Source organism: Pagrus major, chromosome 24, assembly GCF_040436345.1.
Source record: "Pagrus major chromosome 24, Pma_NU_1.0".
NCBI classification, from domain to species: Eukaryota; Metazoa; Chordata; class Actinopteri; order Spariformes; family Sparidae; genus Pagrus; species Pagrus major.
Window position 1 is genome coordinate 11,026,843 of NC_133238.1, and position 27,353 is coordinate 11,054,195.

Sequence of the window (27,353 nt, forward strand, 5' to 3'; positions counted from 1 at the left end):
CTTCCTGTTGATGTGAGTGTGTGCTCCTTCACGGACAGTTCACCTCGTTCTGTCCGATTTTAGTTTGTTAATATGCATTTTTTAAAACAGTTTTTTCTTCATCTGTGAGCAACTAAACTAACAACGCTGAACTGCTGCATCAGGAGGTTTCAACATCAAGTCAAAACTGCTCCACCTACAGGGTGCCATGTTCCTTTCTCTCACAATATCCAGTCAGACTTTTGTGTCATTGAGCATTTTATTTAATCTGCAATCAAAATCTCGTCTGTGTCCTACGTGTTGGTGTCCATCTGTAAATTCAGCTTGTGTATGAATAGGAGGCAGAAAGAGTTATGGCTATTTGTCGCCATCTGGTGGTTGATTTGATTCACTGTGGACAGGTTGGCTTAAATCCTCAACTTGATAAAGGATAAAGGTTATTCTATGACTGATAATAAATGACAAGAGTTTTAATAATAACCATTTTTTCTATTTTTTTATTAGCATTAGCAGATGTTTGGACTTTTTAATAGCCTATTTCTTTCTTAAAGGTGCAATATGTAAGATTTTAAGTTGATAAAAATCCACTAAATCAACAGAATGTGAAGAAATAACAGCTTTGACATTACAACATATATGTATTGTGTTGCAGAGCTATCTACTGAAGTTAGCATGATGCCCAGCTAACCCTGGCCTGCCCTGGTCCAACATGTGGCCAATTCTTACATATCGCACCTTTAATTGCATCCCTCTCACTTTTAAGCAGTGAAATGCTGAAAGAACACTAAAAAAACTGAACTGAAAACATAAAATTAGCGCAGACAAGTCCGCCGAGTCATCATGTCTCAAGTCAAATCAGGTCACAAATCTTTTAACCTTTACGTTTAAGTCTAGTCTCAAGTCATAAAAACTCAAAACAGTGCATTTATGTCATGTAATGCCTCATCACAGTAAACCATATATATCATAAATATAATTATTACATACAACAAACAAGATGATTTCACAGGCCATTTAATAAAGACAAAACCTCAGACAAACACAGACATGATTTAACAATAACAGACTCGTAATAATACTGGCACTTAGTATAAATAAATTACAAAAAAGCTTAAACATAATGTAAATATTGTCTGACAGGAGGAAAAAAACCTAATTTAAATGGAATATAGTGCAGAAGTGACAGGCTTAGATGAAGGTTGTCAGTTTTCTATCTTCAGACATCCAGTTAAACCGTTTCTCCTTCTCAAACATGTCCAGCTGTGAAGATACTGACGATGACGACGCTGAGGTAGCTCAGTGCCGAAGGAAAAACCCGTCTGCTCGAGCCAACCAGAGGAGAAGTGGAGGAGAAAACGGCGCTGCTCTCGTTCCTCGGCACCAGAACGTTGCAGATGTTCCCCTCGCAGCACGATGAGCACACCTGATGGATGAGAGTAAAGTAAAAGTTACCTGTGAGGTTGAGGATGCTGATGCAGTTTAATCCAGAGGCACCACTTACCTGATAGCCGTTATCAGTGACAGCAGCACAGCCGGTAAACTGACAGTCCTGCAGGCTCACACAACGCTTGGTCACAGACACACTGTCGCCATGGTTATCCATCATGTGGAGTGTGTAACAGTATCTGGCATCTGGAAGACACGAAGAGCTGTCAGTTCTGGATTATTTTACACAACTCTCCTTAATATTTTAGAAAGATTACAGAGTTTGATGCACCAAAATTCCTCTCTGATAATCCGATGAGACTGATCCATACCAGGCCGAAAACAGCACCCAATATTATAAAGTGTTAAAGGAGCATTTCACCCAAAAATGAATATTCAGTCCCCATCTACTTCAGTTGTTTAGAAGAATGCTGCAACTCTGTTTCGCTGTGAAGCTCCAGAAATGTTTTGTGAACTACGAAACGTCAAATAACCAAATCGAGTCGTCGGGGAAGTAAGTAAGAAGAAGAAGTGAGAAAAAGCTGACGTACCTTTTGGACAGTAAACATCTGGCGCCCAGCGATTACACTCATAGTTATCTGCAGCGTCTTCACACGTGAAGCACTTGAAGCCACCTGGATGAGGTGTAGCTGTGGAGGACAGACAGACGGACTTCAGTACTCTGAGCTATGAACTGTCTTATCTCTTGAAACGTTCCTTTGCAGTGGTTGCTTCAGGCTCAACAGATCAACCTCACCGCTGCACCTGTCCTCGCTCTTTTATCATTTTGAGGTGCAGGTGAGTCAGTTCCCTCCAAGAACTCTGCCCGCTGCTACTTATCGTCTCTTTGTCCATCTCCCCTTTCAGGTCCTTATCACTCTTCTCCCCATGTTTCTCACAGCCAAAGAGACAGCTGGGCCTCTGCTTAAACAAGTGTTCAGGTATCTTGTGTCAGAGTTCTGCAGCCTTCTTTGTACTTTCTCCTCAGGTTTCTATCTCCGTTCAGAATCTCAAATCTAAATCAGTTCTGTCATCTTTCCAGTGTCCATTTGGTTATCCAACCCCTCTGTTTCCTGAGCAGGAAATGAGAGGTCAGCTTCCCACTATGCCCTCCTCGGTACCTCCATCTGCTACCAGAGGACCACCGACTGCTGTCGTACCCCAGCCCCATGCTATTACCCGGGGCCGAAGGTCTGGCTGTCCATCTGCGATCACCCTCTGAGGGTGGAGTCTCACAAGTGGGTGCCTCAGTTTGTGGGGCCCAAAGTGTTTAATCCACTTTAGTCCACTGTTGTAGCTGCTGTATGTTGTTTACAAATGAGTGTGAGACTTATTGAAACTTTTTCTGTATGTGTACTATGATATCTGTTATACTAATATTTGTACTTAGTTTCGTACAAATGTGCATAACCTGAAGAATCTGTAATTACCTAAGGTGTCCACACCAGCTTGTAGTCCGATTGGTCAGCCACACTATTGTTGTCTTATTTCTTTATTAATGTGATTGCTGATTCAGCAAGAAAAGCAATAAATCTGAAGCCTGCTGGCGTGATGCAATGGCCGTCTCAGAAACAAGCCCACAGTCTGGGACAACTACAAAACACTGTTTGCCATTCTCATGACCCATGTGACGGATGTTGTCAAGTTCTTACATAAAAGATTTTGTTTTCCAGACAGTAACTCTGAATAATCATCTGTTTACTGAACTGCTCTAACACGGCGATCAAACAAGGAGCTGTTTGGTCGTCCCCTTGGCAAGAATCATATCTGTACTGGGAATCAGGCCGTGTTTTAGCTCAGACAGCTACAGGTCTCCGGGTCAGCCACCGTTCAATCACAAGGACAAAGCCTGTTACTTACCAGACAGAGACACACACATACACACAATTACATTCTAAGTTTCCAAATCTTTTGTGTCATAACCTGTTGGAGGATTCGAACACGTGGTTTCAGGAATTCAAAAACAGGGAAACAGAAACTACAATGTCTCCAAACAACTGCTTAAGCACGAACGATTGCATGAACTTGAAGAATGAGTTTCTGGAACTTGGAGGATCTTAAAACTAAATATGTGCTTCATTATCATGATCCAAAGTAAATGTATTTCTCATCTTAAGTAACTGAAACATAATTAATTTAGTAGAAATCTACATTTACTGTTAATGAGACAAAGAGTCTACAGCCTAGCTGGCTGCTCTGTGACTGTGTGTACTTAGTGCTTTCAGCTAAATGCTAACGTCAGCGTACTGACATGCAATTGGCATTTCCTCCTCTAGATGTTGAGATATTTCCATCTGAAGCAAAGTTGTCATCCATGTGGTTTGCTACAAACAAACACCTCTGGGAATATGGTTTACACACACAGCTCACACACAAAACACACATTACGTTAATAGTAATATTATGTCCTTACTTGAGGGATGCAGCAGGATGATGTCCGTCATGGTGAAGTCCCGTGACTGGACAGTTTCCAGCCAGTCAGCGATGCTGGTCATTAGCAGGACCCAGGCCACTGTTGGCCAGGCGTCCATCTTTGGTCCAATGTACTTTCATGCACTCTTCTGTTTGGGCAGGAAAACACTGTGGGAGAGAAGGGAACATAAGCAGCTGAAACACACCACAGGGGCTAGGTTCAAATAAATCCCCAGGTAGGGTACCTTAAAATTGAGTAACCAGTGATAATCCAATTTGCAGAATATATAAGAATGAGGGTACACTTGATGATGATTTTCCTGTTGTAGTACTTACTGTGCGACTTTGATAAATAGATGTTAAATGAATGCAACTTAAAATAAACTTAAAAAGATGCGTATATGTCTTTTTTCCACAGCTGCCACAAATGAGGAATATGAAAATAAATGTCTTCTGGAAAGAATACTTCAAAGCCTAATGATAGAAATAATTCATCTATAAATGTGATCAGCTGTGCGCTGCTCCTGCTGTGACCCTGCTTCATTATTTAAATGTCAAAGGGAACCCTTCCAGAGTACCCGAAGCTTTAACTCTTAGCATCCATCCCCGCATTTGAGTAATTTCCTGACAAAGGACTGGACGACATTATAACTAATAACACTGTCACTTCTGACATAAACGTGATTTATGTTTCAATTACAAGCCCCCCTTTGCCCTCAGGGAATTTAGCCATTAGCCCTCGCTTCCCAAATGTGTTTTTTTTTTGTCATGCAGTGGGCCATTCATTGGTAAAGCCAAGTCAGCACATGTATTGTCTTTTACTCTGTCTCCTTTAAAGTGGATATTGCAACAGCAGGTCTTGCTCAAGGAGGAAATGTTACTTCCAAATCAGTTCCTTGGTTAAAAAGATTCACTGCCCCATTAATAAATCGGCCAGTGTTGGCTCGTTGGAGAAGGAAATTAAGATCAGAGTCAGTGTGGAGCCGTTGATGCAGTTGATGTCACTTTGAAAGTTGATGTCACTTTGAAAAAAAGAGAATTAATGTTGTTTGTAAATAACATACAAACTTAATTAATAATTCAGGCTGACTGACATTGACTTCCCCAGAGCCACACGCTCGTGTAGCTGAAAGAGTGAAGCTGGTAAACCTTTAAGACTACAGCCTGAGGTAATAGATACAATGGTTTACAGCGAGGATTAAGAAATCCCTTCGAGAACACACATTCCTTATCGTGAGACTGACTTTGTTGAGAAATTCAAGAATGATCCTCTAAGCTGCCGTGTTAATCCTTTGAAACATCTCTAAATCAGGTGTAACTGTGGTCATCTGTGTGCAGCGGGAAACAATTTGTCTTCATTTCCAGACTCCAAAGGAGGATTTAACAAGTCAGTGACGATCATATACTGTAGGAAATAACTATGCAACGTGAACCTGTCTCCAGTGACTAAAGGTTTAAAACGCATACAGAATATCCGACAGCTTATTACTTTGAACGGGTCGTGAGGATACTGTGACATTTCAGCGCCAGCAGATCAAATAAACTATAAGAGGGAGCATTCGTATTCACAAAAATGTGAGTTTTTTGTCACTATATGTTAGAGACACAACACCTGAGTGCCCTTAGATCATAAAGATTAAAGCAGTGTGTAATTAGTATCTGTTACAGCAATTATTTCCATTATTATTAACATCTATCTATCTAAGTTGTTTTCAGTGATGACATCTCACAGTATTCAGTTCAGCTGCAGTCCAGGCAGAGCACTCTCTAGAAAATGCTCTCCTTAGATTCACTGAGACGTCAGTCAATGAATTAAATAGCAGATGACCTGGTTTTGCCTCTGAATTGAGATCAGTAGATATTTGTGTAAGATCAGCGATGAGTTCAGATGCCTCTGACTCTATTTCATGTTCTGTCCTCAGGCACTGCGCCGGCTGTATGGTTGTAAACGCTTGTTTTCTTTGCATTATGCATGCCCCAATAAAGCTGATCCATGTCCTTGCTTCAGACCAAATAACCATACTGTATGCTACTCTATACAGCATACTCTGAATCTTGGTGTTAAAGGCTCTGATTATTCAGTTTAAAGTAAAAAAATAAATATACAATAACATTGAATATGTAGGCAATGTATTATGAAGAAATGTACTCATTACACAACATTTATATGAATGCTCTGTGTTGACTGCTGACATTTCACCAGGTTAACTTGAGCTTTCGGAGTTGTTATGTGCGTTTGTCACCATTTTTCAGCACCTGAGGAACGAATAGCCTAATCTTTAGCAAATTGAAAGCTTAGCGAACACAAGTTATTTGTTTCGATGCTTACTCTAATTTTAAAATTGCATCATTAAAACAATCCTCCTCTTATATTTCGTTGCCTTTGGTCCATTAGAGAAACTAATGAACACAACCAGAAATGTATGGAGCCCAAATGTACGTCTTTGTGATGTATACCATTAGCTTGCGCAACTGTTAGCTTAGTCTTTGTGCTTCAACACCAGCAGTTCCATGTGTTAACCTAGCTTGCACTACAGTCGTCCTCTCTTTATTTGCATGTTGGTCTATGGGAGAAACTAATGAACACAACCAGAAATGTCTAGAACCCAAATTTGCGTCTTTGTGACGTTGACCGTTAGCTTAGACTACCGTGAGATTAGCTGTTGTGCGTCAAAACCACAAGTTCAACATTTTTCAAGCTAGCTTGCACTACATTTTTGACATGTAATGACAATGGGAGAAACTAATGAACACAAACAGAAAAGTGTCATTGTGATGTATACCGTTAGCATACACTTCTGTTAGCTTAGTCGCTGTGCCGTTCAAATTTTTAGCCCTAGCTTGCACTACAGAGGTTTAATTGAGCTCTGGCAATGCGGACTAATTACACAATAGAGTATTATTTGAAACGATTCACAGAAGTCTTTCAGTCCGTGGGCTAGCATTCATTAGCGCACTGGCTACAGTACAGCTCATAATGATATGCTCCACGCTGAAAAGGAAAACTTGAGATTAGCGCTCCAACTTTGAGCTGTCTGATAGATGCCAGGAGTAAAAATTTGTGTTGAGTGTGAGAGGCAGGAGCGGGGATTAGGTACAAAGGCTCCCTGTTACAACTGGAGAGGGATGGAGAGGGTTTATATCACTCGCAGTTCAATCAGCACCGACCAATTCCTTCGGGGTCCCAGTTAAAAGGCCACGCCGGGCTGAAAGAATCTGAAGGAGGGCAGGTTTTTAAATCTTCCTGTCTCCCCTGACGACCGGGGATCAAGTTTGCAAATTGTGAGTGTAAAAGTTAATGAACTGTGCAGCTTCACAGCGATGTTATTAGAGATATACTGTAGGACACATCCACGGTATTTCGCAGATGTTACTGATGCGAAAAAGTTGCTCTTTTCTGTAATTTCAGGCCTGGTGCTGAACAAAAGTGCCACATTCGAAAAAGAATTGCGTTTAAAATACTGTTTTGACTCACGACCCTGCCTTTGACCTCTTCATACCAGAAATAAGCTGGATATATCTGCCGAGTCCACGGCTATAAATCAGTCAACAGAAGTTCAGAGGTTAAAGGGGCACTATGCGGTTTTGGAGAAGAAATTCAGAAAACCCAGAATTTTAATGTATACAAACTCAGAAATATGTATTTTTTCCATAACTGTGCTGCCTGGTGCTGTCAGGGACATCATATTTATGACTAAAAGTCACATTAATGACGCAAAACATTGTTAATATACTGGGAAAGTGATCTTTACCCCAAACTACAATGCAACCAACTGTAAAAGTGATGTTTTTTTCAATGTAGATCAGGCTTGTATTGCATTTATAAGGATTAGCTTTGTTTAAAATCTCTATTTGCTTATATTCTTTAACAGAAATGAGCAGACACACAGGTTTATGAAAGTTGGGTGTTGTAAGAGGGTATGAGGATTGCATGAACCAGAAAGAGAAACAGAGAAATGGTTCAAATACCCCGAGGCCTCTGCTCAAACCCATTCATTCAGACCTGAGTGCATCACACGCTGTACGCTAAAACAACACTGACGGCTTGACGGTTAGGTCCCACCAGCACAGCCAAACTGAATGTTAAAAAAAAATCACTAGAATAATCAGAAAGTGATCCAGGCTGCTCGAGATGGTCAAACAAAATGTCAAATCTTAAGTATTCGGTTCCCTCAGATGACGGATAATTGCTCCTTGTTGGTCATGCGTGTCAAAAGAATACTCGATTCAGATTCAGGCCACCAGGGTTGCCTTTGAAGCTCAGCCGATATCCAGCAGCTCACTTCTATCGACCAGACACATATGGCAGGGGCTTAACTTCTGACATACCACTGCTAATGTTTTTCAGTCGGACATACATGACTGCACCCGAGAAATTACAGTAAGGTGTTGCTGAATTCTTGCGTCTTAAGCTGTTTAACACTTCACTGATGACGGAAACACCAAAGTACAGTATCATAACTTGGATATTTGATCAGACGTATGGTTGAGGTGTTGCCCGGCGGAGTTCAGCCTCCCATTGTACTCGAGTCTGTTTCTCCATCTGGGTTTTACTGAGTCACTACATGACTGTTGGATTTTTATGAGGTCCTGCTGAGCTGGCGTCTCATAAAAATGCCTGACTACTTGTTTTAAATGTTTAAAAAAAGGTAAGAACAGACCAGTGGCTCTTAATAAACGTGTTTTCACTGTGTAGTCGCCGGAAGGTTAAATATTATTTCGGTAACATGCAACCACTTGACTTCATTATGATAATTTCCATCCAGCTGATGCTTATTAAAGCCGACATCTAGTGTTCTTTAAAAATTGAATCTAATTTAATAACTTCTTAACCCTCTTTTCAGTTTATAGAGCCCAATAAAACACTTTTCTTCCTCCGGCAGCAAAGGAAGAAGTATTCACATCCTGAATCTGGGAAGTAACAAGGAGCTAGCTATTGTAATAAATGCAGTGTAATAAAAAAGTGCTATATTATATTTCCACAATATTTATATTCAAGTTTCTTTAAAAAAGTAGTTAAAGGAGCACTGTGTTGTTTTGGGGAAGACATTTTAAATCAGAAGAGAAAGATCTTTTTAAGCCTAAATAAACTAAATGAACAAACTCTCTTTGCGTTCACGACTGAATAAAGTGAATAAACAAACTGACCTTGAAGGACAACACAAGTTCATACCGTTTTACTTTGTTTATATGTGGTGGACCCTGCCACCTTTCTAGCTTCAAACGGTGTTCTGGGGACTTTATTTTCCTCTGAGAACAGCTTGTTTGTTCACTTATGGAAAAATACATATTTCTGAGTTTGTATTATGACCTCATTAATACTTTAAATATTAAAATTCTGAGTTTGAAACCTACATAGTGCCCCTTTAAGTAAACAGACTAAGTTATAGTCCACCTTACAAAAAAAACATGCACATTTCATGAATAAGCCTGTCACACAAAGTCTTCATAGACAACATATATACAGTCTGCTTCATATAAATGACATTAATTATGGCAGAAAATACACTACACACTACGTACAAGTGATTAAAGACGTTAATTAAAACAGGATTAATAATTAAAAAGCCTATTTATGGGACTTTCCTTGCACAATAAACACAATACAGGCTACAAAGCTAATGTTAGCAATATAAAACCCTCTGCTGTGTCAAAAAATGTTATAATATTAGATTTTCTTTCACTCTCATGCCGATTATAAAGCTCAAAATCCTTAATTAGTCTTCGCGCTGTTACAGTTGAATTAAACAGCTGAGTGATATTAATAAATTCAAACGGACTTTCACTTGAAATATGCTGACATAAGAAGTCTACCGGACTTTTATAACACAACCTACCGGATCTAATCCCCGAGCAGCCCGCGGGAGCCTCGCAGCCTGTCAGCCCGCAGATGGAAACCAAACAACAGCATTGTCCTGCTCGCTGAGCGCGAGGGAGGAGGAGGGTGCCGCCGCGTCACCGACACGTCACTACTACTACTACTCCCATCAGCAGCACCGCAGCTGGACCAGTAACATGACAGCTGTGGCTGCACATGCTGCAGGCTTTACAGGTTACAGTATTTACATTGTATGCTGCTTTGAAATGAGCTGCACCTTTACAATGTGCAACATTAAAGGATAAGGTCACACAAAAATGAAAAGTCAGTCATTATCTACTCACCCCTGTGCAGATGGATGGTCAGGAAAGATTTCTTAGTCCCAGGAAATATATTTCTGGAGCTTCACTGTAAAAAAGTGTTGCAGTGAACTGAAGTAGATGGGGACTTGTTTTAAAGTGTAAAAAAACAACTGAAGGAAAACATAAAATGGCTTCGTACAGCGCCTCTGACATAATCCAAGTCTTCAGATGCACGGAGATCCCAAATTGATTTGAACTAACGTTATTTACACCCTTTTTTAAGGGTAAACCTTGACTGTAGATGCTAAGCTGAAAGCATTAGCGCACAGCTGTCTGCAGTGAGTCACGAGTTTGACCAGGTGTGAAGCGTGTAAATAACATCTTTTCAAATTGGGATCAGGGCTTCCACAAACATGCAATATTCAGTGCCATGTGCAACCAATACATATTTAACCAACATTAACTTAACTGAGACTAAGATCAGTGTTTCATATGTAAAATGATTGCTGAAGGGCTCAGGATCAAAAGAGGAAGAGCCTTCTCTGCACTTTAATGAGCATTCATTATTCTGCAGGCAAATTACCACGAGACCCTCCAAAACTATGCATGCCCTACAAACCGCTTGCTGCCACACATTCCTTGAGTGAAACACATGGTATGCAACCTGTGTGGAAAGACTCATACCATGCATACTATACATCAGGGACAGGCAGCTGCCTTCTGACCTGACTGGATATGAGATCCCTAACAGGAGAGCTAGTAACGAGACAGCAGCCCTTCAGGCCCTTGTCAAACAGAGGAATTCAAGAAGCATCTGGACACAGATGTGCCATAATATCTGGACAGATGGCCGGTCCTCCATGGAAGAAAAGCTTTCAGCAGCAACTCAGGAACTTGCACTCCGATCGAATGACAAAAATGGACAACAAAAGACATTTTCCTTGGTAAACATGTGTAGGATCAGTCAAAATATATCTTCGTGTAGGATAAAGGGGATGAGGGGGCGGTGACAGGTCTCCTGGTTTAGTTTATGTCTGGCTTGAAAGCTTAAAAGAATATATGGATCCCTCTATGTTAGGCAGTGTATAATAATTCAATGGCATAGTGTGTGCTCTGTGGTTTAAATCACTGTGGCACCTGGAAGTTGATTGAAACTATTCATAATCTGATATTATGTTTGCAATCTATTTGCTTATTGTTGCTTTTTTATGTGAAGAAACAACATCAACAGCACAACATCCATTGCACACGTCTGCCTGCTTCAGAGGAGAAATCCCTCCTCTATTTGTGTGTGTGTGTGTGTGTGTGTGTGTGTGTGTTTGTGTGTGCGTGTGAACAATAGAGGGTGTCGGGATGTCGTATGATTTACAGATTGTAACGTCCTTTGAAGAAAATCTATATTATTAAAATACTGCCCTGATATTTTTTTGACTGAAGAGGCACCCATGCAGGCTATACAGCTTTTGGACTTGTCACATTTGATAAAGTAGATGGATTTGGAGTTATTCATTTATTTTTGCAGTTTCAAGTGTCCCAAATGTGAGGATTTCCTGCCTTTCATCTGTATTATACCACTGTAAATAAAATATCTTTGTGTTTCAGACTGTTGACCGGACAAAATAGGCAATCTGAAGGTTTCACTTTGGGCTTTGGCAAATTGTGATAGATTTTTCACTATTATCTGACATGTTATTGACAAAACCATTATTCAAACACACACAAAAACGAACCAGACGCATTTATTGAGCGCTAAAGATATCATTCGTTACAGTACTAAATTGATTCAGTGTGTGGAGAGGTGGAGTTGACAGACGATAACCACAAGGGGCCCAAAACAACAAAGTTTTGTTGGTGTCCAGATTTTCTATTTACGCCCCTGCCGAATTCCCAACAGAAAGATGCGCGCGCACCTGTCGCCATCTTTGAAACTGAGGAGGAGGTGTGCACCATCAGCACTGGTCCACAAGCCTTTTCCACAAAGTTTAATTTAGACAGCGTTACATTCACTACTTTGTCCCACCATGGATAACCGAGATATGCAACAAGCCAACATGCAAAACAGTAATTCTCCTCAGCCGGCGAGACGCGGGACGGACTCCCCGGCCCTGGAGCAGTCACCGGCGAACAAAGACAGCCCAGCGCCGCCGCCGCAGCAGCAGTCCCCCGCGGCCGAACAGGCGGAAGGAGCCGGGGAAGGAAGCGAAAAAGCCCCGGCAGAAATGACTCTGGATATCACGAGCTTTCGGAAGCCCGGAGAGAAGACGTTCACCCAGCGCTCGCGTCTGTTCATCGGGAACGTCCCGGTGGATTTGCCCGAGGAGGAGTTCAAAAACATGTTCGCGAAATACGGGAACGTTAACGAGGTTTTCATCAACAGAGACCGCGGGTTCGGCTTCGTTCGCTTGGTGTGTAAAAAGTTATGTTTATTAGATATAAACTGTGCTGTAGTGAGTGTTTTACTCTTCTTAAACTGTCGTATATTACATGTGTAGTTGTTGTTTGTGGACGGACATTTCGTGGCTAACAGGAGCTAGCTACACTGTTAGCATTAGCACAGAGTGTTGATGCACTTGACACCCCCATTCATGTCTTGTTATCTTTTGCATTTAATATTAAATTATTACTGTATGGTTCTTTGTTTCAAAACTAAGGTTCAGCACATTACATTTGACAGAACAGGTTAATATGACCCATGTTTTAACAACTGCTGTGCCAAAGCCATGTTATGGAAATTTGATTTATGACAGTAGGTTTAATGAATTTCTTCTTCTCTGGGCATTGCATTGCCATGTAGTTGCTTCCACACATGTTATATACAAAAATAATAATATTATTTTATTATTTATACACATCTGCAAACCTGGACAGTCAATTAGCTTTAAGTGAATGTTGTAGTTTTAATACAATTTATTCTTCAGCCCTAATCAGTGCCATACTTAGTGCCTCACTGGAGCATCATCATCCTCTTCCTCCTCATCCCTTGTCTTCCAGGAAACCCGAACACTGGCAGAGATTGCTAAAGCTGAGCTGGATGGGACTATTTTGAATAATCGCCCAATCAGAATCCGCTTTGCCACACATGGTGCTGCGCTCACAGTACGCAACCTGTTGCCTGCAGTAACAAATGAGCTGCTGGAACAGGTACACCGAACAAGAGCTCTTAAATCTCAAGAATTTAGTTAATTTGGCTACTTGTGTCTGCTGCTTTCTGTGCTGTGATATTTAACCTGCAATCCACCTCTTTCCATCAGGCGTTTTCTCAGTTTGGACCGGTGGAACGGGCTGTTGTCGTGACAGATGATCGCGGCCGTCCGACAGGGAGAGGGATTGTGGAGTTCGCCAACAAAGCAGCTGCACGGAAAGCCCTGGAGCGCTGCACAGAGGGAGCGCTTCTGCTCACCACGTAAGGAGGGTGGGAAGGAGGTGGTTTGGAGGGAGCACACAGACAAGGATTGTGTAAAGGTTTTGTGTATGCTAGTTGCATAATGTAAGTCAGCTTTCTTGTCAGATTCTACTTAACGCTTATCTGATAGCAAAGGAATATTTATTCCCAAAGTGAAGGGTGAAGGGTGCCCCAAAGGCATTCAGACCTAAAACCCTGCATGAAAAATGCAAGTTTATGCATTGGTACGGGCGTGTTGGTATGGGTACTGATAAGGAATGAAGGCAAGTTTTAACTTGAGTTACACATCCATTAGTTTGAATCCTTATCAAATGCCAAAAAAAACTGTTAAGTGGTTTATAAAACTATCCAAAATCCAAAGACTCTTTATTTACTGTCATAAATGACAAAGAAGCAACATAAACTTACAGTTAAGAAGCTAATGTTTGTCTTTTTATCAGACTCTGGTCGGTGCCATTTGTCTTTCATTGACAAGTCTTTTTCACACCAATGACCTTTGCTTTCAGGAAATTTAAATTCAGCGTTGTCCTCTCTTTCATCAGCACACCTTGTCCAGCTATTGTGGAGCCCTCAGAGCACTTTGATGATGAGGATGGACTCCCTGAAAAATTGTTGCCAAAAATACCAAAGTACCACAAGTAAGTGTTGTTTTTAGAAAATGTTGAACTTCACCATCATCAGTCTGACTCTTTTGGGTTGTAGTGTCTTGTTCACTGTTGTAGTTTATTATCATTATACATATCTTTCCCACCAGGGAACGAGAGCAGATGCCACATTTTGCTCAGCCGGGCACATTTGAGTTTGAGTACGCGTCTCGGTGGAAAGCTCTTCACGAGATGGAGAAACAGCAAAGGGAGCAGGTGGACAAGAACATTAAAGAGGCCAAAGAGAAACTGGAGGCGGAGCTGGAGTCGGCCAAACATGAACATCAGCTCATGTTAATGAGACAAGGTAACGAGCTGTGGCTTTTAGTGTCTGCCTTTAGATCGGTGTTTTTAGATACCAGCCTTTATATGTGTGTATATAATGCTTGAATCGTTGCTTGTTGTTGTTGAGGCAAATAAATGTTGTGAAAATTTGGGGATTAAAGAATGATCACTGAGTTACAGGTAATACTGCTACAAGCATGCATGTCCTCCATTTCCTCCGTACTTATGTTGCCTTCTCGTGTCTTCCAGATCTAATGAGACGTCAGGAGGAGCTGAGGAGACTAGAGGAGCTCCGCAACCAGGAGCTGCAGAGACGGAAGCAGATAGAGATGAGGTGTGTGTCCTCATGAGTTAAATATTAGGACAGAGTGAGAGAGCCTATAGTAAATTTACTTCAGGCACAAAACATCTCATTTTAAGCTTATTTAGTCAAATAGTTTTGTCATTAGGTTGTTACTGTTAAGTCATTTTGATGTCGTGCTTTCTTTTATGTTTTTTGTATGAACTGATGATTTTGTTTGACTCATCTTTACTCTGTGTAGGCATGAAGAGGAGAGGAGGAGGAGAGAGGAGGAGATGATGAGACACAGAGAACAGGAAGACCTGAGACGCCACCCAGATGGCTTCAAACCAAACTACATGGACAATGTGAGTACAGCTGGAATACGTACATGCAGTCAAACACACTTCTGCACTAAAGCTGGTCCAGTTACATTAGCACTTAAGATATACTATAGTATCGTACACACACACACACACACAGTAAAGACTGGTACCAGTCAAAGAGTTGACCAAAAGTTGTTTGGTTGATCATTTATTATTCTACAAATACATACACAACCATTCTCTCTACTCTGAGCATCACCTCAGCACACTTCTCTTCAGTAAATATACATAGAAATCAAAAGAAAGTATAATATTTGCCTGAAATATAGCAAAAAATATAGTGTATGTGGATCTCAACAGCTTGTATATTGCACAAACATATTGCACACACATATTGTATATTGCAGTTTCTTCTGTAAGTTACTGCATCTACTCTTGGGTAATACACATACAATATAGTCTTATGGTCAATAGACTTACAACTGAATTATTAAACAACAAGTAAACTGCCACTGGAAGTTAAACTTATTTCACTGAGGCAATAAATGATCTGCTGAGAGAGAGAGAGAGAGCATAGTTTTCGGTCAGCTTTCTTAATTTTTTTCATCTTTTGCATTTGAGCAGCACTTCAACTGAATTGTGTTGCTGTGCAGGGACTTCATATTTCCTTTCAGTAATATCTGTAGACAATATTCTTCTTTTTGTGTATTTGTAATGACTTTCCTGTATTTTCATCGTTGCGGTCATTGTATCAAACTACTCGTGTGATAGGACAAACACTCACACTGACCACAGGTAGTAGGAATATACCTTTACTTTTATCTCCAAGTTAAATACTAAAGTAACACTTTTCTTTTGTTTTCGTCTTCTTCTTTTTAAGATCCTTGTCTTTCAAAGCCTTTCCAAATTGATTTCTTATCCAGTCACAAAATGTGCACATTTAGCTTTTTCACATTACCTGACACAAATGAATGGAAATGAAATGAAGCACAATCTCCCTGCAATAGATATTACAGCTCCACGGCTTAAGATCATAAATTTAGTTCATAATTCAGAAGCTTCTTATTGTATTGTATTGTATTGTACAGGTGTTCTTTTGACCGCCTATACAGATAAAAGGAATAAACAAATGTAAGTTTATAATTATCAGTGATGAGCCGTGGAACGATACCTTTTCAAAAAAAAATAACAACATTTATCTTCTTTGAAAACATAGCTTTGTAATACATTCAGTGTGAAATATCAAAATACAAAAGTTTGCATTTTGATCATTATTATACCACCACCCCGTCCCGCAGTGGAACATATCTTAATGCATTTTCTTACAGTGAGTTAATCATGGCTTATGAACGTTACAGTCTTATGTGCAGTCTGTTCCTCTCCGCTCTATAAATGTGTTTTACTTTTTATGTTGTGATGTCACTGAACACCTTTTATAAATGAGATGTAATGGCTTCCTGTAAGTTTAAGGGATCTTAATTCATCTTTATTTGATTTGATGAACATCTTAAGTTGTGTTTGAGCCTTTAATAAAAAACAAAAGTACAGTATAGATCTCTGGTAGTACCAGCTTTATGTGTTACATTTTATCAGAAGTAAGCACAATTGAAAAGACAGGAACATTGTTGGATATATGAATAGAAACGGTCAAATAGATATTCATAAAATAAGGTTTTGTGTTTTCCTAATTGAAGATAATTTTTCGACCATCAGCACTTCAGTTTGAGAGTCAGTTTAGAGAACACGTATCTTTATGACCCTGTTTGGATTGCCTGCCTAAATAAATTCTTTAGTAGGGAAAACTAACACATATGATTGGAAAATTTTAAAGCAGTGCTTTAAAAGCAATGAACAGGCTTGTAAAACAAAAGGAAATAACTGTGTTTGTAAGTGCTAATTCATGCAAGTTGATTTTCAGTGATTAAAAAAACAACGAGAGCCATAATGTGATCTGGAGAAGGAGTGAGTGTCTGTGTGATACGTTGTTGATTAACTTTTCTCTTCAAATCCTTTGCTCTATTTAGAGGTCCTGTTGGAGTCTACATCTTTACAAATTACACCAATAATCAGTCTTACTAACGAACACATGTAGCTTTCAGTAGGATACATGGGAAGCTTAATTTGTATTGTTTTATTATAAACTGAGTGAAGGCTTGTGTGGTGTCATACAGTTAGTGCGCATCATTATTCATGGAAAAACTTTAGTAATGTGTACAAGTAATACACTTTAATTTCCTAACTGTAATAGCTCGCACTCCACATTAGCCTATGTAGTCAGCTTAAAATGTATTTAATCTACATTGGTTTATTTTTCCAAATATTAATAAGAACAAGAAAGTACATTGATGCACATATTAAACTAAAAGATGTCAGAGATTCCTTTATGTTACTCACAACTCTTCTACACTGAAGTGCTAACTTGCTCTTCCCTGTGTTATAATTGTTAATGTGTACTTTAGTTTGCTGGGAGGATTATTGTCAACAAATTCCACACAGTTGTGAGGGATGACTCTTAGATAAATGATATCTGCTGCCATCTAGTGCTTAAATGCTCAGGCATCACTGTGCCTGAGCATCCACAGATGATAGTCTGTCAATGACAAAGGGTTTCTTTACACTTTCAGCACATTCACTTTACTACCTTTTTTATTATAATTGCAACATATTGACCTTTTAACAGGTAAGTACATAAAGAATACAAGGATTGAGCATCACAGTTTTTACAGTAGTTCTTCATATTTTCTCAAACATTGGTGTGTACTGGATAAATTAGTTTGGCACACCAAACTAAACTTGCATACCTGACCATGCTACTTATTTAATCGTAATGTCTACATGTCATTGCTTTACAATGAAGAGCATAAATATATTTACATACAGCTGCATTTCATCAGTATAACTTGTATGTACACATGTATTTACCCATTATAATGTCTTTTATAATACTCCCTGTAAAAAATATTCTAAGGTCATTGATGTCCAGCTGGTTTCAGTGATCTGGGTTAAGCCTTGTCTTGATTTTGTATTGGATGTTTTCACTAAAACCTAAGTCCCAAAGCAGACTCAACCCAGGTCAGTGAAATCTATCATTGTTGAATTTGATTCACTCTGTGTTTCCAAGATTATGTGTGAAACAGATTATGTGTTGGTATGTGTGTGAATGAAATGTATCCCTAACTGTGGTATTGTGAGATGACGAATGAATGAAGAGATAATGACGCATCTCTGTTTTGTGTGTTTGGGCCCTGACATAGCAAGCTGACCGTTCACCAGCTGAGTTTATCCAGCACCATTAACTGTAGCTGTGCCTTATCTGCTGGCTATGTGTGTTGAATCTGCATCCTAAGGAGTCACCAATTTAGTGCTTCTTTTCTTTTTTTCCCCTCCAGCTTTTCTTCCCTCTTGAGCAAAGAGTTTGGGCTGACAATACCAGTGCAAAATGAGAGTTATATTTGATAGTTTGTACTATATATGTATTTAAGAGTAAAGCAAAGTTGAAACAGATTAACAGTGGCATGATGGGGAACAGTATACTTGTCTGTGTGTGGTCAGCAGTTGTCTTTGCTACACTGAACTAAGGTCTTTGTTGTAAATGTTGATGTCAACTTGGTGTCAGGGCCCCGTGTGAATGAGTGAATGCAGTAAAGATGTTTGACATAACTTTTAATTTTTTGTTGAGTCTCAAAGCTGAAAATAAATGCTTTAAAGTCAAACCACATTAAATAAAATAAACATACATGTGAATTCAATAGCCCATAGTCATTTTATATGGTCATTTTTTAAAAAGATTTCCATGCCCACTTCCAACCAGTTTGATTTGATGTAGGCTCATTTTTTACTGTGATGTTAATACACCTGTCTGTGACCAGTAAATCTACAGACGAGCAGGTGGATGGATATTTCTTCCTTGCTAGAATTTAAACTGAGGCAAGGAAGCATTGAAGCTTGACCACCTTTTTTCTATGAATAATAAAGAATGATAATGATATTCCTGAAGAGCCATGGCCATTCTGCAGGAAATATAGTTTTTTATAGTGTTTTTTTAAAAACATTTTTTTATAGTGGTAGTGCTTTTAGAGTTTTTTACAGTAGGCTATCGACTGAAGATTTGGACTTCAGCAGAGTTTTGTTCTGAAGGCTCTTCTTCACTTCTTGCAGAGAGAACAGGAAATGAGAGTGGGTGAGCTGGGCCCTCGTGGAGCCATTAATATGGGAGGTACGGGCATGACTGTGTCAAGTATGGTTGATATAAAACCAGATCAAGTGGCGATGATACGTCAGTTATAACTGCCTTAATGTCATTTATCACTAATAATTGTCCTGCATCCCAAATGGCTCCTTTTCAACAAAATGTTATTGTAATTATTACATACTTTGACACCCGTTTTGGTGTAAAATGGATCCACTTGGGATGCAGTGCAAAGTAAAAACAGGCATAATACACCACATGAAAACATAATGTCTATACTAACAGAATATATACGATGTACTGAACAGGGTTGTTTTTGTTGGGGGACGTTTGATAGTTTGAGAAGGACTTCGTCCCTGAGCTCTCATCCTCAGATATATGCAGATTCAAAATAAGGTTGTATAATATGGCATGCAGTGATAAAGGTGTTGAACAGGTATCCAAAATTTGGGTATTATATTTATTAACCATATAGCTCTTGAGTACATTTTAATACAGAATCCCGAAGGCCATAGAAATTATTTAACACTTTTATCATGCCAAGTACAGACAAACGTCTGCCGACTTCGATCAGAAATGGAAACTGTACTCCACAAAGTACATGTCGATCTGCTGTGATTCAGGATGAGGGGCTAGGGCCTATAATGTGGGGCAGATTTATTGAGGTTCATGGTGGGTCTTCACCATACAAAAAATGACCTAAGATTGCACATCATCTCTCCAAACAAAACTGCCATGTTTCAGTGATTTTGTTTTTCGGTCGGGAGGGGGTTTGCAGTACTAACTACATGGGCATCCCATTTTTTCCTCACTTAAATCTTTGTCATGGCTGTTCGGCAACTGTTAAGTGTTGTGTGTGTGTGTGTGTGTGTGTGTGTGTGTGTGTGTGTGTGTGTGTGTGTGTGTGTGTGTGTGTGTGTGTGTGTGTGTGTGTGTGTGCACGCGCAGTATTTAGGTCCTGTAAATTATTCTCATTATGGAGCTATGGTATTTCTGCTTGTTCTCCTTTGTCGTTCCACAGACCTCTTCAGTTGAGAAGAGTCTTCAAGGGGTCTTTAAATGCAGAGACGGTGATTTCAGCCACTAAGAGTCTCTCAATCGAAATAATGAAAAAAAAGAGACATAGTTTGATGACAGGTCGTAGCGTAAGATCGTGGGACTGGTCTTCATTGTTAAACAACCACTATTGAATGCATATTGTTGAAAAGAATGTGGTCTAATTCATTCATTCAGTCAAGTAATGCATAAATAAGGCACCTTATTCTGACTTTGGAGTGTCGGTGCATTATTTCAAGGTGCTAATGCTAACCATGTAGCCACACTAGATAAAATAGCTACCTTTGCCTTAATAAGCTACTTTTGTTGGGGTACGTATATTTGTAGCAGTTAGTTACCAAATAAAACCATGTCAAAATAAACGGTGCATAGCTGCTATGAAATTGGGCAAATTGAATGTTAGTGCTAAGATTGGAGTTATATTTATGTAAATGCCAGTGGTTGGGCATTTGTCACAGAGGGGGAAATAATGTCGCTATCAGAAATCCCCATATCTGCAACTTGGAATTTTAACTACTACTACTTGTAGTTTGTGTGTGAATGCTGAGGAGTCTGTTGTCGGGGGTTGTGTTTGTTTGGGAGTGAACCTGTGATGTCTGTGCAGGTTTGACAGCTTTTTGGAATGGTCAAACAACAACTGTATATACCGAGGTGATGTGCAATCCAAGGTTTAGTCAGCATACGATCCAGACGTTGGCACTTGGCCTCAAAGTTAAGGTTTAAAAGTGAGAACCTCTCAGTCTGTTAACTACAAAATCTGCTGTCTTTGTATATTCTTCCTCTAAAATGTAACTTTTAATGTGCACTTTAATATTACATACCACCCGCTGAACACTTAAGATTAACGTTGGTTTTTGGTTGTGTTGTTGTAATATTTATTTAATTGAACTAACAAGGCATTGCTTGATTATACAGTTGCTTTGGCCTTACTTAAAACTGATGTGAAGTTTACTATTGGTGCTTTTGAGATGAGTAGCAAAGCTGTACCAATTATTATAAATGTTAGTAAAGGCTGGCCCAAATGCCTCGAAGCTTCTACCTTTTCTTTTCCAAGAAAATGTTTAATTAATCTGCACATTGCTTTGATGAGCATGTGCTCAACCCTTCCTAGGTAAGGCAACAGCTCTTGGCCTTTTATACTTTGGAGGTGGAGATGGAAAAGAAAAGGTGGAATATACTTCCCCTCCCATCTTTGTCTCTAGACATATAGTTACAGCAACAGCAAAGTCTAGAGGTAAATACACCCCACCTCACATGAAGCTTCGAATATTGGCAGGAGATTCTCACTGGAGCTTCGAAGCTTCAAAAATGTTATTCAGGACAGCCCTAATGTTGGTCCTCAACATAGTCCTCAACATAGTCCTCAACATAGTCCTCAACATTTGACGGATCATATTAGCTGTTGACCAAAAGCCAACGTTAACGTTTACTTTGAAGTCATTGAGATTAGGTCTGGTGTCTACAGTTCTTGTGGGGCGTTGGGTACATATCACTCACCCACCAAATGATACACCAATGCTCCATTGTTTTGCGTTTAGATGGCTTTAACCAGGGCTCTCCGGGGCCCAGTGGTAACCAGGGTCAAATGATGGGCATGAGTGGAAGGGGAGGAGCCGTTGGCCCAGAGGGAACGACAAATATGGGGACACCATTGATGTCAGAGAATGGAGCCATGGTAATGTATCAGGAAAAATAAGATTATCTCTCAATTAGTGATTCATTGAAATTAAAGCCATTTTCTTTTCTTGTAGAATATACAATAAAACTTCTGAAAGCAATACATTGCCTCAAGTTGTTCTAAAAAATAGAAAATAGAAAACTATAATTTGGCTTCTACGATACGATAAAAGTAGTTATTGACTTTTAGAATAAGCTTACCTGAGAAGCATTATTTTGAAGTAAAAAATACTATATCAAGTTTTGAGTGACTTGAAAATTGACCTGAAAACTCGATTCTTAACTAAAAGTCTCCTTCCTCTCTCTCCCTTTGTCTGCTTGGTTCCACCAACCTTTTATTCTCGGATGGGGACACTTGGATCAAACATAACCCTGATCGATGACCTTTGAAAACCCCATCACTTTTTGTGGATACACTGTATTTGTGTCTGACCCCCAAACTTTTTTCCCATACAATTGTTATGATCTCGCAACATTCCCGTCTTTTTTGCAATGCTGACCCCATGATATCACAGCGAAACGATAGATACCCGCAGGGTGGATCAATGGGGGGCCGACCAGAAGTTGAGTCCCCAAAGCAGCAACAACAGCAGCAGCAGCAGCAGCAGTCGCAGCCGCAGCAACAGCAGCAACAGCAGCAACAGCAGCAGCCACCATTGGGCCCTCAAGGTGGACCTGCCCCAGGATTTGGCAGGGGGAATCCGATTGGGGGAGTCTTTGATGGGCCAAATAACAAACGCCGCAGATACTAATTACACTCTGATCATGGACACACAGTTCTAATAGGTCTTTGTTACTGCCCCATCCCGATCATTTCTTTTTCCGTGTTACGTCGGCTCACTTTCTCCTCTGTGACTTGGACATGTTCGCCGAAATACTCGGACCAATTTTTTGGGGAAGTTTTTTTATGTTTTTTTTGTTTGAATTTTTCTTGAACAGAAGTGGTCACAGAGGGGGATTTATTTTGTGATTGATAAAACTACAGGATATTGCTTTTTATCTGCAATGTTTATAGATAATATTTTTCACAGCATGTATTTCTCCTCTGTTCTCGCAATGGAAGGGGTTGCCCCTTCCATGTTTTCGTGTGTTGAAGTTTGCAGACAAGTTTCATAGCATGTTGAGGAAGGACTTTGTGGTTTGACAACTTTTCACTGCTATAGTCTTGGATACAATTTGTTAAGCTGCTGTAGGGGAGTGACACATAAAGATTAATTAGATTGGACAAACTAAAAAAGTAGTTTAACAAAAAGGTTCCGGATAGTAAACAATCTTATTAACTTCGGAGTTTGTAATCTTATTAACTACGGAGTTTGTTTTGTCCTCCCTTTTAAGCATACCGTAACTCTACTGTAGCTAATTAGATGTTCAATCTTAAGGTGAGTGAATGTTTCTGCAGCTTCAGTGCTTCCTGTATTTGATGGTTACGAGAAATAAAGAAGTTGTTGGAAGTTCTGTCTCGTGATTTGAAAGAATTGTTGTTTTCTCTCTAAACTCGGCAAGAAACAAAATCTAATCTGCTAAATATCTTCAACCACCCACCACTCCCATGTTCTTTAACCTTGTTGTATGTTGGATACGTCTTTTACAGTTATGATCCAGGATTGCTGAATGGCTTTTGGTTACAATAAACGTTGAACTCTCATTGGTTATTTACTAACCTAGTGCACTGTATATACCTCACTCTATCTGAACTGGAAATCTTGAAACGTGACTCTGTCTGAATGACTGTGGGTCTAGCTGAATCACAGCGTGCTGATAGATCAGATACACTATTGGATCATTTGAACGAGAAAATAGAAAATATATCTTAACTTCTAAGCTTCTAACCCTCTCATTCTTCTTTTTAGTATTATTATTTTATGCTATGAGAGGTCTTTTTTAAAAAAAATTCTTGCTTAATTTCTTATTTGATTCCTATTTGTGGAAATAGATTTGACATTTTGATAAGAATGTAATAATCTTGGGAGAATGGGCTTTAACATACAATCTATGAACAACACAAACTAATTACCACATCAAATCAGTGGATACAGATTTACATTGCATGTGTGGATAGTCTGTAGTCCTCAATTAAACTCTTGCCAGACAAGGTCCTGCAAAACCATTAGAATATATTCAGTGAGCTTCACTCATTCTGCCTGGCTTTGTAAAGGGCATGCTACTTCCTGTACTGGCACTAAACAAATGTGATATTACTTTGTGAAATCATCCAATGTATCATTTAAACACATTTAAACCAAGTTTCTAACCTGGCATCAACACCAAGGGGTGTAATGAACAGAAACATATAAATATTGATATCTTTTTAAATAGACATGATAATATGTGAATAATCCAGTGAAGATCTTCGGCTTTGTGCATCTTTTGTTTGAGTTCATCTGGTCGCCTTTTCACTAGTAACTGAGGGCAGTTGTTCTTTCTGTACACTTCATAAAAGTTATGATTACAGACTCTTTCTACACTCGAACTTGAAGGTAATTATTTCCCAAAAAAGAGACAAAACATGCAGTTAACAAAGTTAAAGATAGATTTGATTGGTAGCATTTTTTTTTCTTTTTTCTTTTTTTCTTTTCTAGAGATCGCAAAGATTATATCGTTATCATGAATTTGTCTGGCCATTATAATTGTGTAGTTAAAATTTTATATTGCGACACCCCTAATTTATGTATTTTGAGCGTCACAATCCCCGCAAAATGACTCATTTCACTATCAGAATTTGATCAGTTTGGTCTGATTACATTTGAAAACAGTCTAGAAAAGCCGAACGATTCAATCATTTAATCCCCATTCAAGTTAGTAAAGGCTAAACTGGCAGTTAGCTGGCTCGGCCATAGGATTTCTCTAGTGCACATGCTCTATGGGCCGCACAATGCAGAAGCTATGCGGATAATTTGTGTGAGTGTCCAGATATCTTTGCTGCGTGTGTGTGTGTGTGAACTGCATATGTGTGCATAAATCAAACATTTGTGAATGTTGCATCAGTTACAAAGCAAACAGTGCTCCTGGCTCTGTGTGCTCTCTGCGTTTGGATCTGGGAAATGTGATATACCCTGACCAGGTGTCCAGAATCTAAAGAATAGTTTTATAACAGGTAAATACATTTGATTTTCTTCTCTCTTGTATCTTTGCATTGCAAAACACACACACAAAGTACTTCTGCATATTACTTTTGTACTATATTTCTGTATAATGTGCATTTCTATGTGTATCAAGTGTATGTGACAAATACTGTATCAGTGTCGTCAGTAATCAAGAATAAATCATCGCTTTTGCATCAACATAATAATAGCACCCAGTTTTACCACATTTAATGTAAATCAGACTTTGTGAAGAGGTTCAACAGGGCGATGTTGTAAGTGTATGTATGTGAAATGTGGAACTATAAATAAGCATTCGTTTTTAAGGGGTTTTTATACTACAGAAAGAGATATTCATAAAGTAGTTCAGCTGGGTCACATCATGATCATTTAAAGGCTCTTGAGTTATTTGGGCTGTAAAGGCAGTTTGTAGATTTAATCCATTGGCATGTTTACAGTTTTATTTGATGAACCATGAATAACATTAGAAAAAACGGGTTTTGAAATGAGTGCTTTCTACTGCTGCTTAGTCGGAAGCTGAAAGTTAGTAGGCTAAAGCCTGACCTGTGGAAGGACGCTTGGACGATGAGTGTCGCTTGACAGAAATGACGTATTTTCAGCAGGAAAGTGTCCCAGACGCTTTCCTTTTATGTTGAGCACCTGGAGAATTTTGTTTAGTCACTGTGGTATTTTGTTGTTTAATATGGTTGGGTAACAAACAAGCTGTCAGAAGGAGTTGTTTTCTTTGATATAAAAATAGCTAAAGCCAGCTGGAGGACAGTGTGTGGTTACCACGGAAATGACTGACACATTTTGCCGAAGCATTAATTGAAACTGTTGCAAGGCTCTTTAATTTCTGTGGAGCGACACTAATCACAAGTGTCAAGCGCTAACATTTGTGTTAACGTTTGAGTGTCGCTAATATTTTTTTTAGTAAATCAGAGGGTAAAAGACTTGATAGTCCAGCGGGGGATTCAGAGTGCCAGATCTGCCGGCTGAGGTGTATTTGGATAAAATGAAGAGTGACTGAAAGATGTGCCATCTGATGAGACAGTTTTTGATTCATTTGTTACTGTAGAATTCACTTGTCCGCTCTCATCTAGTTCATCTCCATCTTGCACACACATTTCAGAGGCTACATAAAAAGGTCACGTTTAGTTGTCTGCTAAGTGTTGCAGAATATTGTTTCTAAATTGTCTTCTTTTTCATCTCTCATAGGTCCTGTTTGTGTACCGCGTCCAGTGAAGGTAAATCCCAACACACACACACACACACACACACACACATGCATAGAGTCTGTACACAGGCTTGAACATGTTTTATCCCAGTAAGGACTGGGATGAGAGTCTACAACTGTGTATGTGCATTATATTATATTTGAAATGTTACAGACATACTGGTAAATATTTTTGATAATAGACATATTTTCAATACAGCCCCAAAAAGGTTATATATGTATGTGTGTGCAAATGTATTGTTTCTTCCTCCTTTCATTGTTATAACAATTTAAATTTAGCCGCAGACATGAGATGCAAAATAAGAACAGGAGGACTATACAAAAGATGAGATAATGCAAAAAAGAGAGACGTCAGGGCTTCGTGCATATGCAGTGACTTTGCTTGAGAATAGTGACAGACAGACGGTGAGTCAGCTCTGACGGTGCTGTTTTTGGAAAAGTCAAGGACAGTCCCAAAGACTCTGTACCATCTCGTTACATTTTTGAGACATGAAGTCACGACAAAATGGAGATTTTTCTGTCTGCAGCCCATAAATAGTCGCTGCTTTGCCTTTAATTTACAGACATTCAGTTTTTCAGTGCTGTTAATCTCTGTTGTTGAAAACAAAAGTGGGCTTCATTGAGGTTAAGGTGGATAACATTACACAACATAGTTTTACAGTAACATTAATTATTTTCAATTTGGCCAATGTGATTGCACAGGTAGGTTTTCAATAATGTGTTTTGTGTCTTCATTAAATAAAGATGATTTATAAAACCAAAGTGTTGTTGATGCCTCTGATTTGTGACCTTTTGTTCTTTTGTCACATTATTGATTGATGTCAATGATTTACTGTTGATTTTTACTGTTGTTTGAAATATTTACATGCAACTATAAATCAGAAATTGATCCCAGGCAGATTATGTAATCCCTTAATTTGAGTTAAAGGTGCAGTATGTAAAATTGTTGATTCAGAATCACTTTTAGCAGCTTTAAGTTGAATAAACTGTAGTTTCTGTTGAGTCATACTTTATAGATAAGTTTTTCCTGTCCTATTTAAACAGAAAACATAAATTAGATTAGATGCTGTCATGATCCACTAAATTAGAATCTCAAACATTTAATTTGTTAATTAGGTCATGTCTGAAATTGATGTACAAAGATAATTGTTGTATTGTGGCAGGATCATTGACAGACTTTGTGATCTATTTGTAGCGAAACAGAACAATAAGGAACTATTGTTTTCATACATGTGTTCAG

The 27,353-nt window shown here is 39.1% G+C and overlaps 2 protein-coding genes across 5 annotated transcripts; one reads left to right on the plus strand and one right to left on the minus strand.

Annotated features, from left to right (window-relative positions):
- Nucleotides 1-1,225: 1,225 nt before the first annotated feature.
- Nucleotides 1,226-3,935, minus strand: lypd6 (LY6/PLAUR domain containing 6). The gene is made up of 4 exons (XM_073462745.1): nt 3,818-3,935; nt 1,956-2,054; nt 1,481-1,611; nt 1,226-1,402 (listed from the first exon to the last, which is right to left on the minus strand). The coding sequence occupies exons 1-4, from the start codon at nt 3,933-3,935 to the stop codon at nt 1,226-1,228; spliced, it is 525 nt and encodes a 174-aa protein (XP_073318846.1).
- A 7,925-nt stretch (nt 3,936-11,860) lies between these two features.
- pspc1 (paraspeckle component 1) lies at nt 11,861-26,875 on the plus strand. 4 transcript variants are annotated; one of them, XM_073462635.1, is made up of 10 exons: nt 11,861-12,341; nt 12,928-13,077; nt 13,188-13,339; nt 13,882-13,977; nt 14,094-14,290; nt 14,518-14,602; nt 14,811-14,916; nt 19,033-19,090; nt 21,658-21,794; nt 22,312-23,247. In XM_073462635.1, the coding sequence occupies exons 1-10, from the start codon at nt 11,958-11,960 to the stop codon at nt 22,546-22,548; spliced, it is 1,602 nt and encodes a 533-aa protein (XP_073318736.1). In that variant the 5' UTR covers nt 11,861-11,957; the 3' UTR covers nt 22,549-23,247. The 4 variants fall into 4 exon arrangements, with proteins under 4 accessions (XP_073318736.1, XP_073318739.1, XP_073318738.1 ...); XM_073462638.1 differs by lacking the exons at nt 19,033-19,090; nt 21,658-21,794; nt 22,312-23,247 and adding an exon at nt 26,095-26,875 and having other exon boundaries at nt 11,904-12,341; XM_073462637.1 differs by lacking the exons at nt 19,033-19,090; nt 22,312-23,247 and having other exon boundaries at nt 11,904-12,341; nt 21,658-21,788.
- The last annotated feature ends 478 nt before the right edge of the window (nt 26,876-27,353 follow it).

Bases quoted from the DNA above. Each gene is read 5' to 3' on its own strand.
- pspc1 (XM_073462635.1), top strand. From the start codon at position 11,958: ATGGATAACCGAGATATGCAACAAGCCAACATGCAAAACAGTAATTCT. The intron at 14,291-14,517 runs GTAACGAGCTGT...CGTGTCTTCCAG, and splicing joins GCTCATGTTAATGAGACAAG to ATCTAATGAGACGTCAGGAG. The intron at 14,603-14,810 runs GTGTGTGTCCTC...TACTCTGTGTAG, and splicing joins CGGAAGCAGATAGAGATGAG to GCATGAAGAGGAGAGGAGGA.
- lypd6 (XM_073462745.1), bottom strand. From the start codon at position 3,935: ATGGACGCCTGGCCAACAGTGGCCTGGGTCCTGCTAATGACCAGCATC. The intron at 2,055-3,817 runs GTAAGGACATAA...TGTCCTCCACAG, and splicing joins CATCCTGCTGCATCCCTCAA to CTACACCTCATCCAGGTGGC. The intron at 1,403-1,480 runs GTAAGTGGTGCC...CTCATCCATCAG, and splicing joins TCACTGATAACGGCTATCAG to GTGTGCTCATCGTGCTGCGA.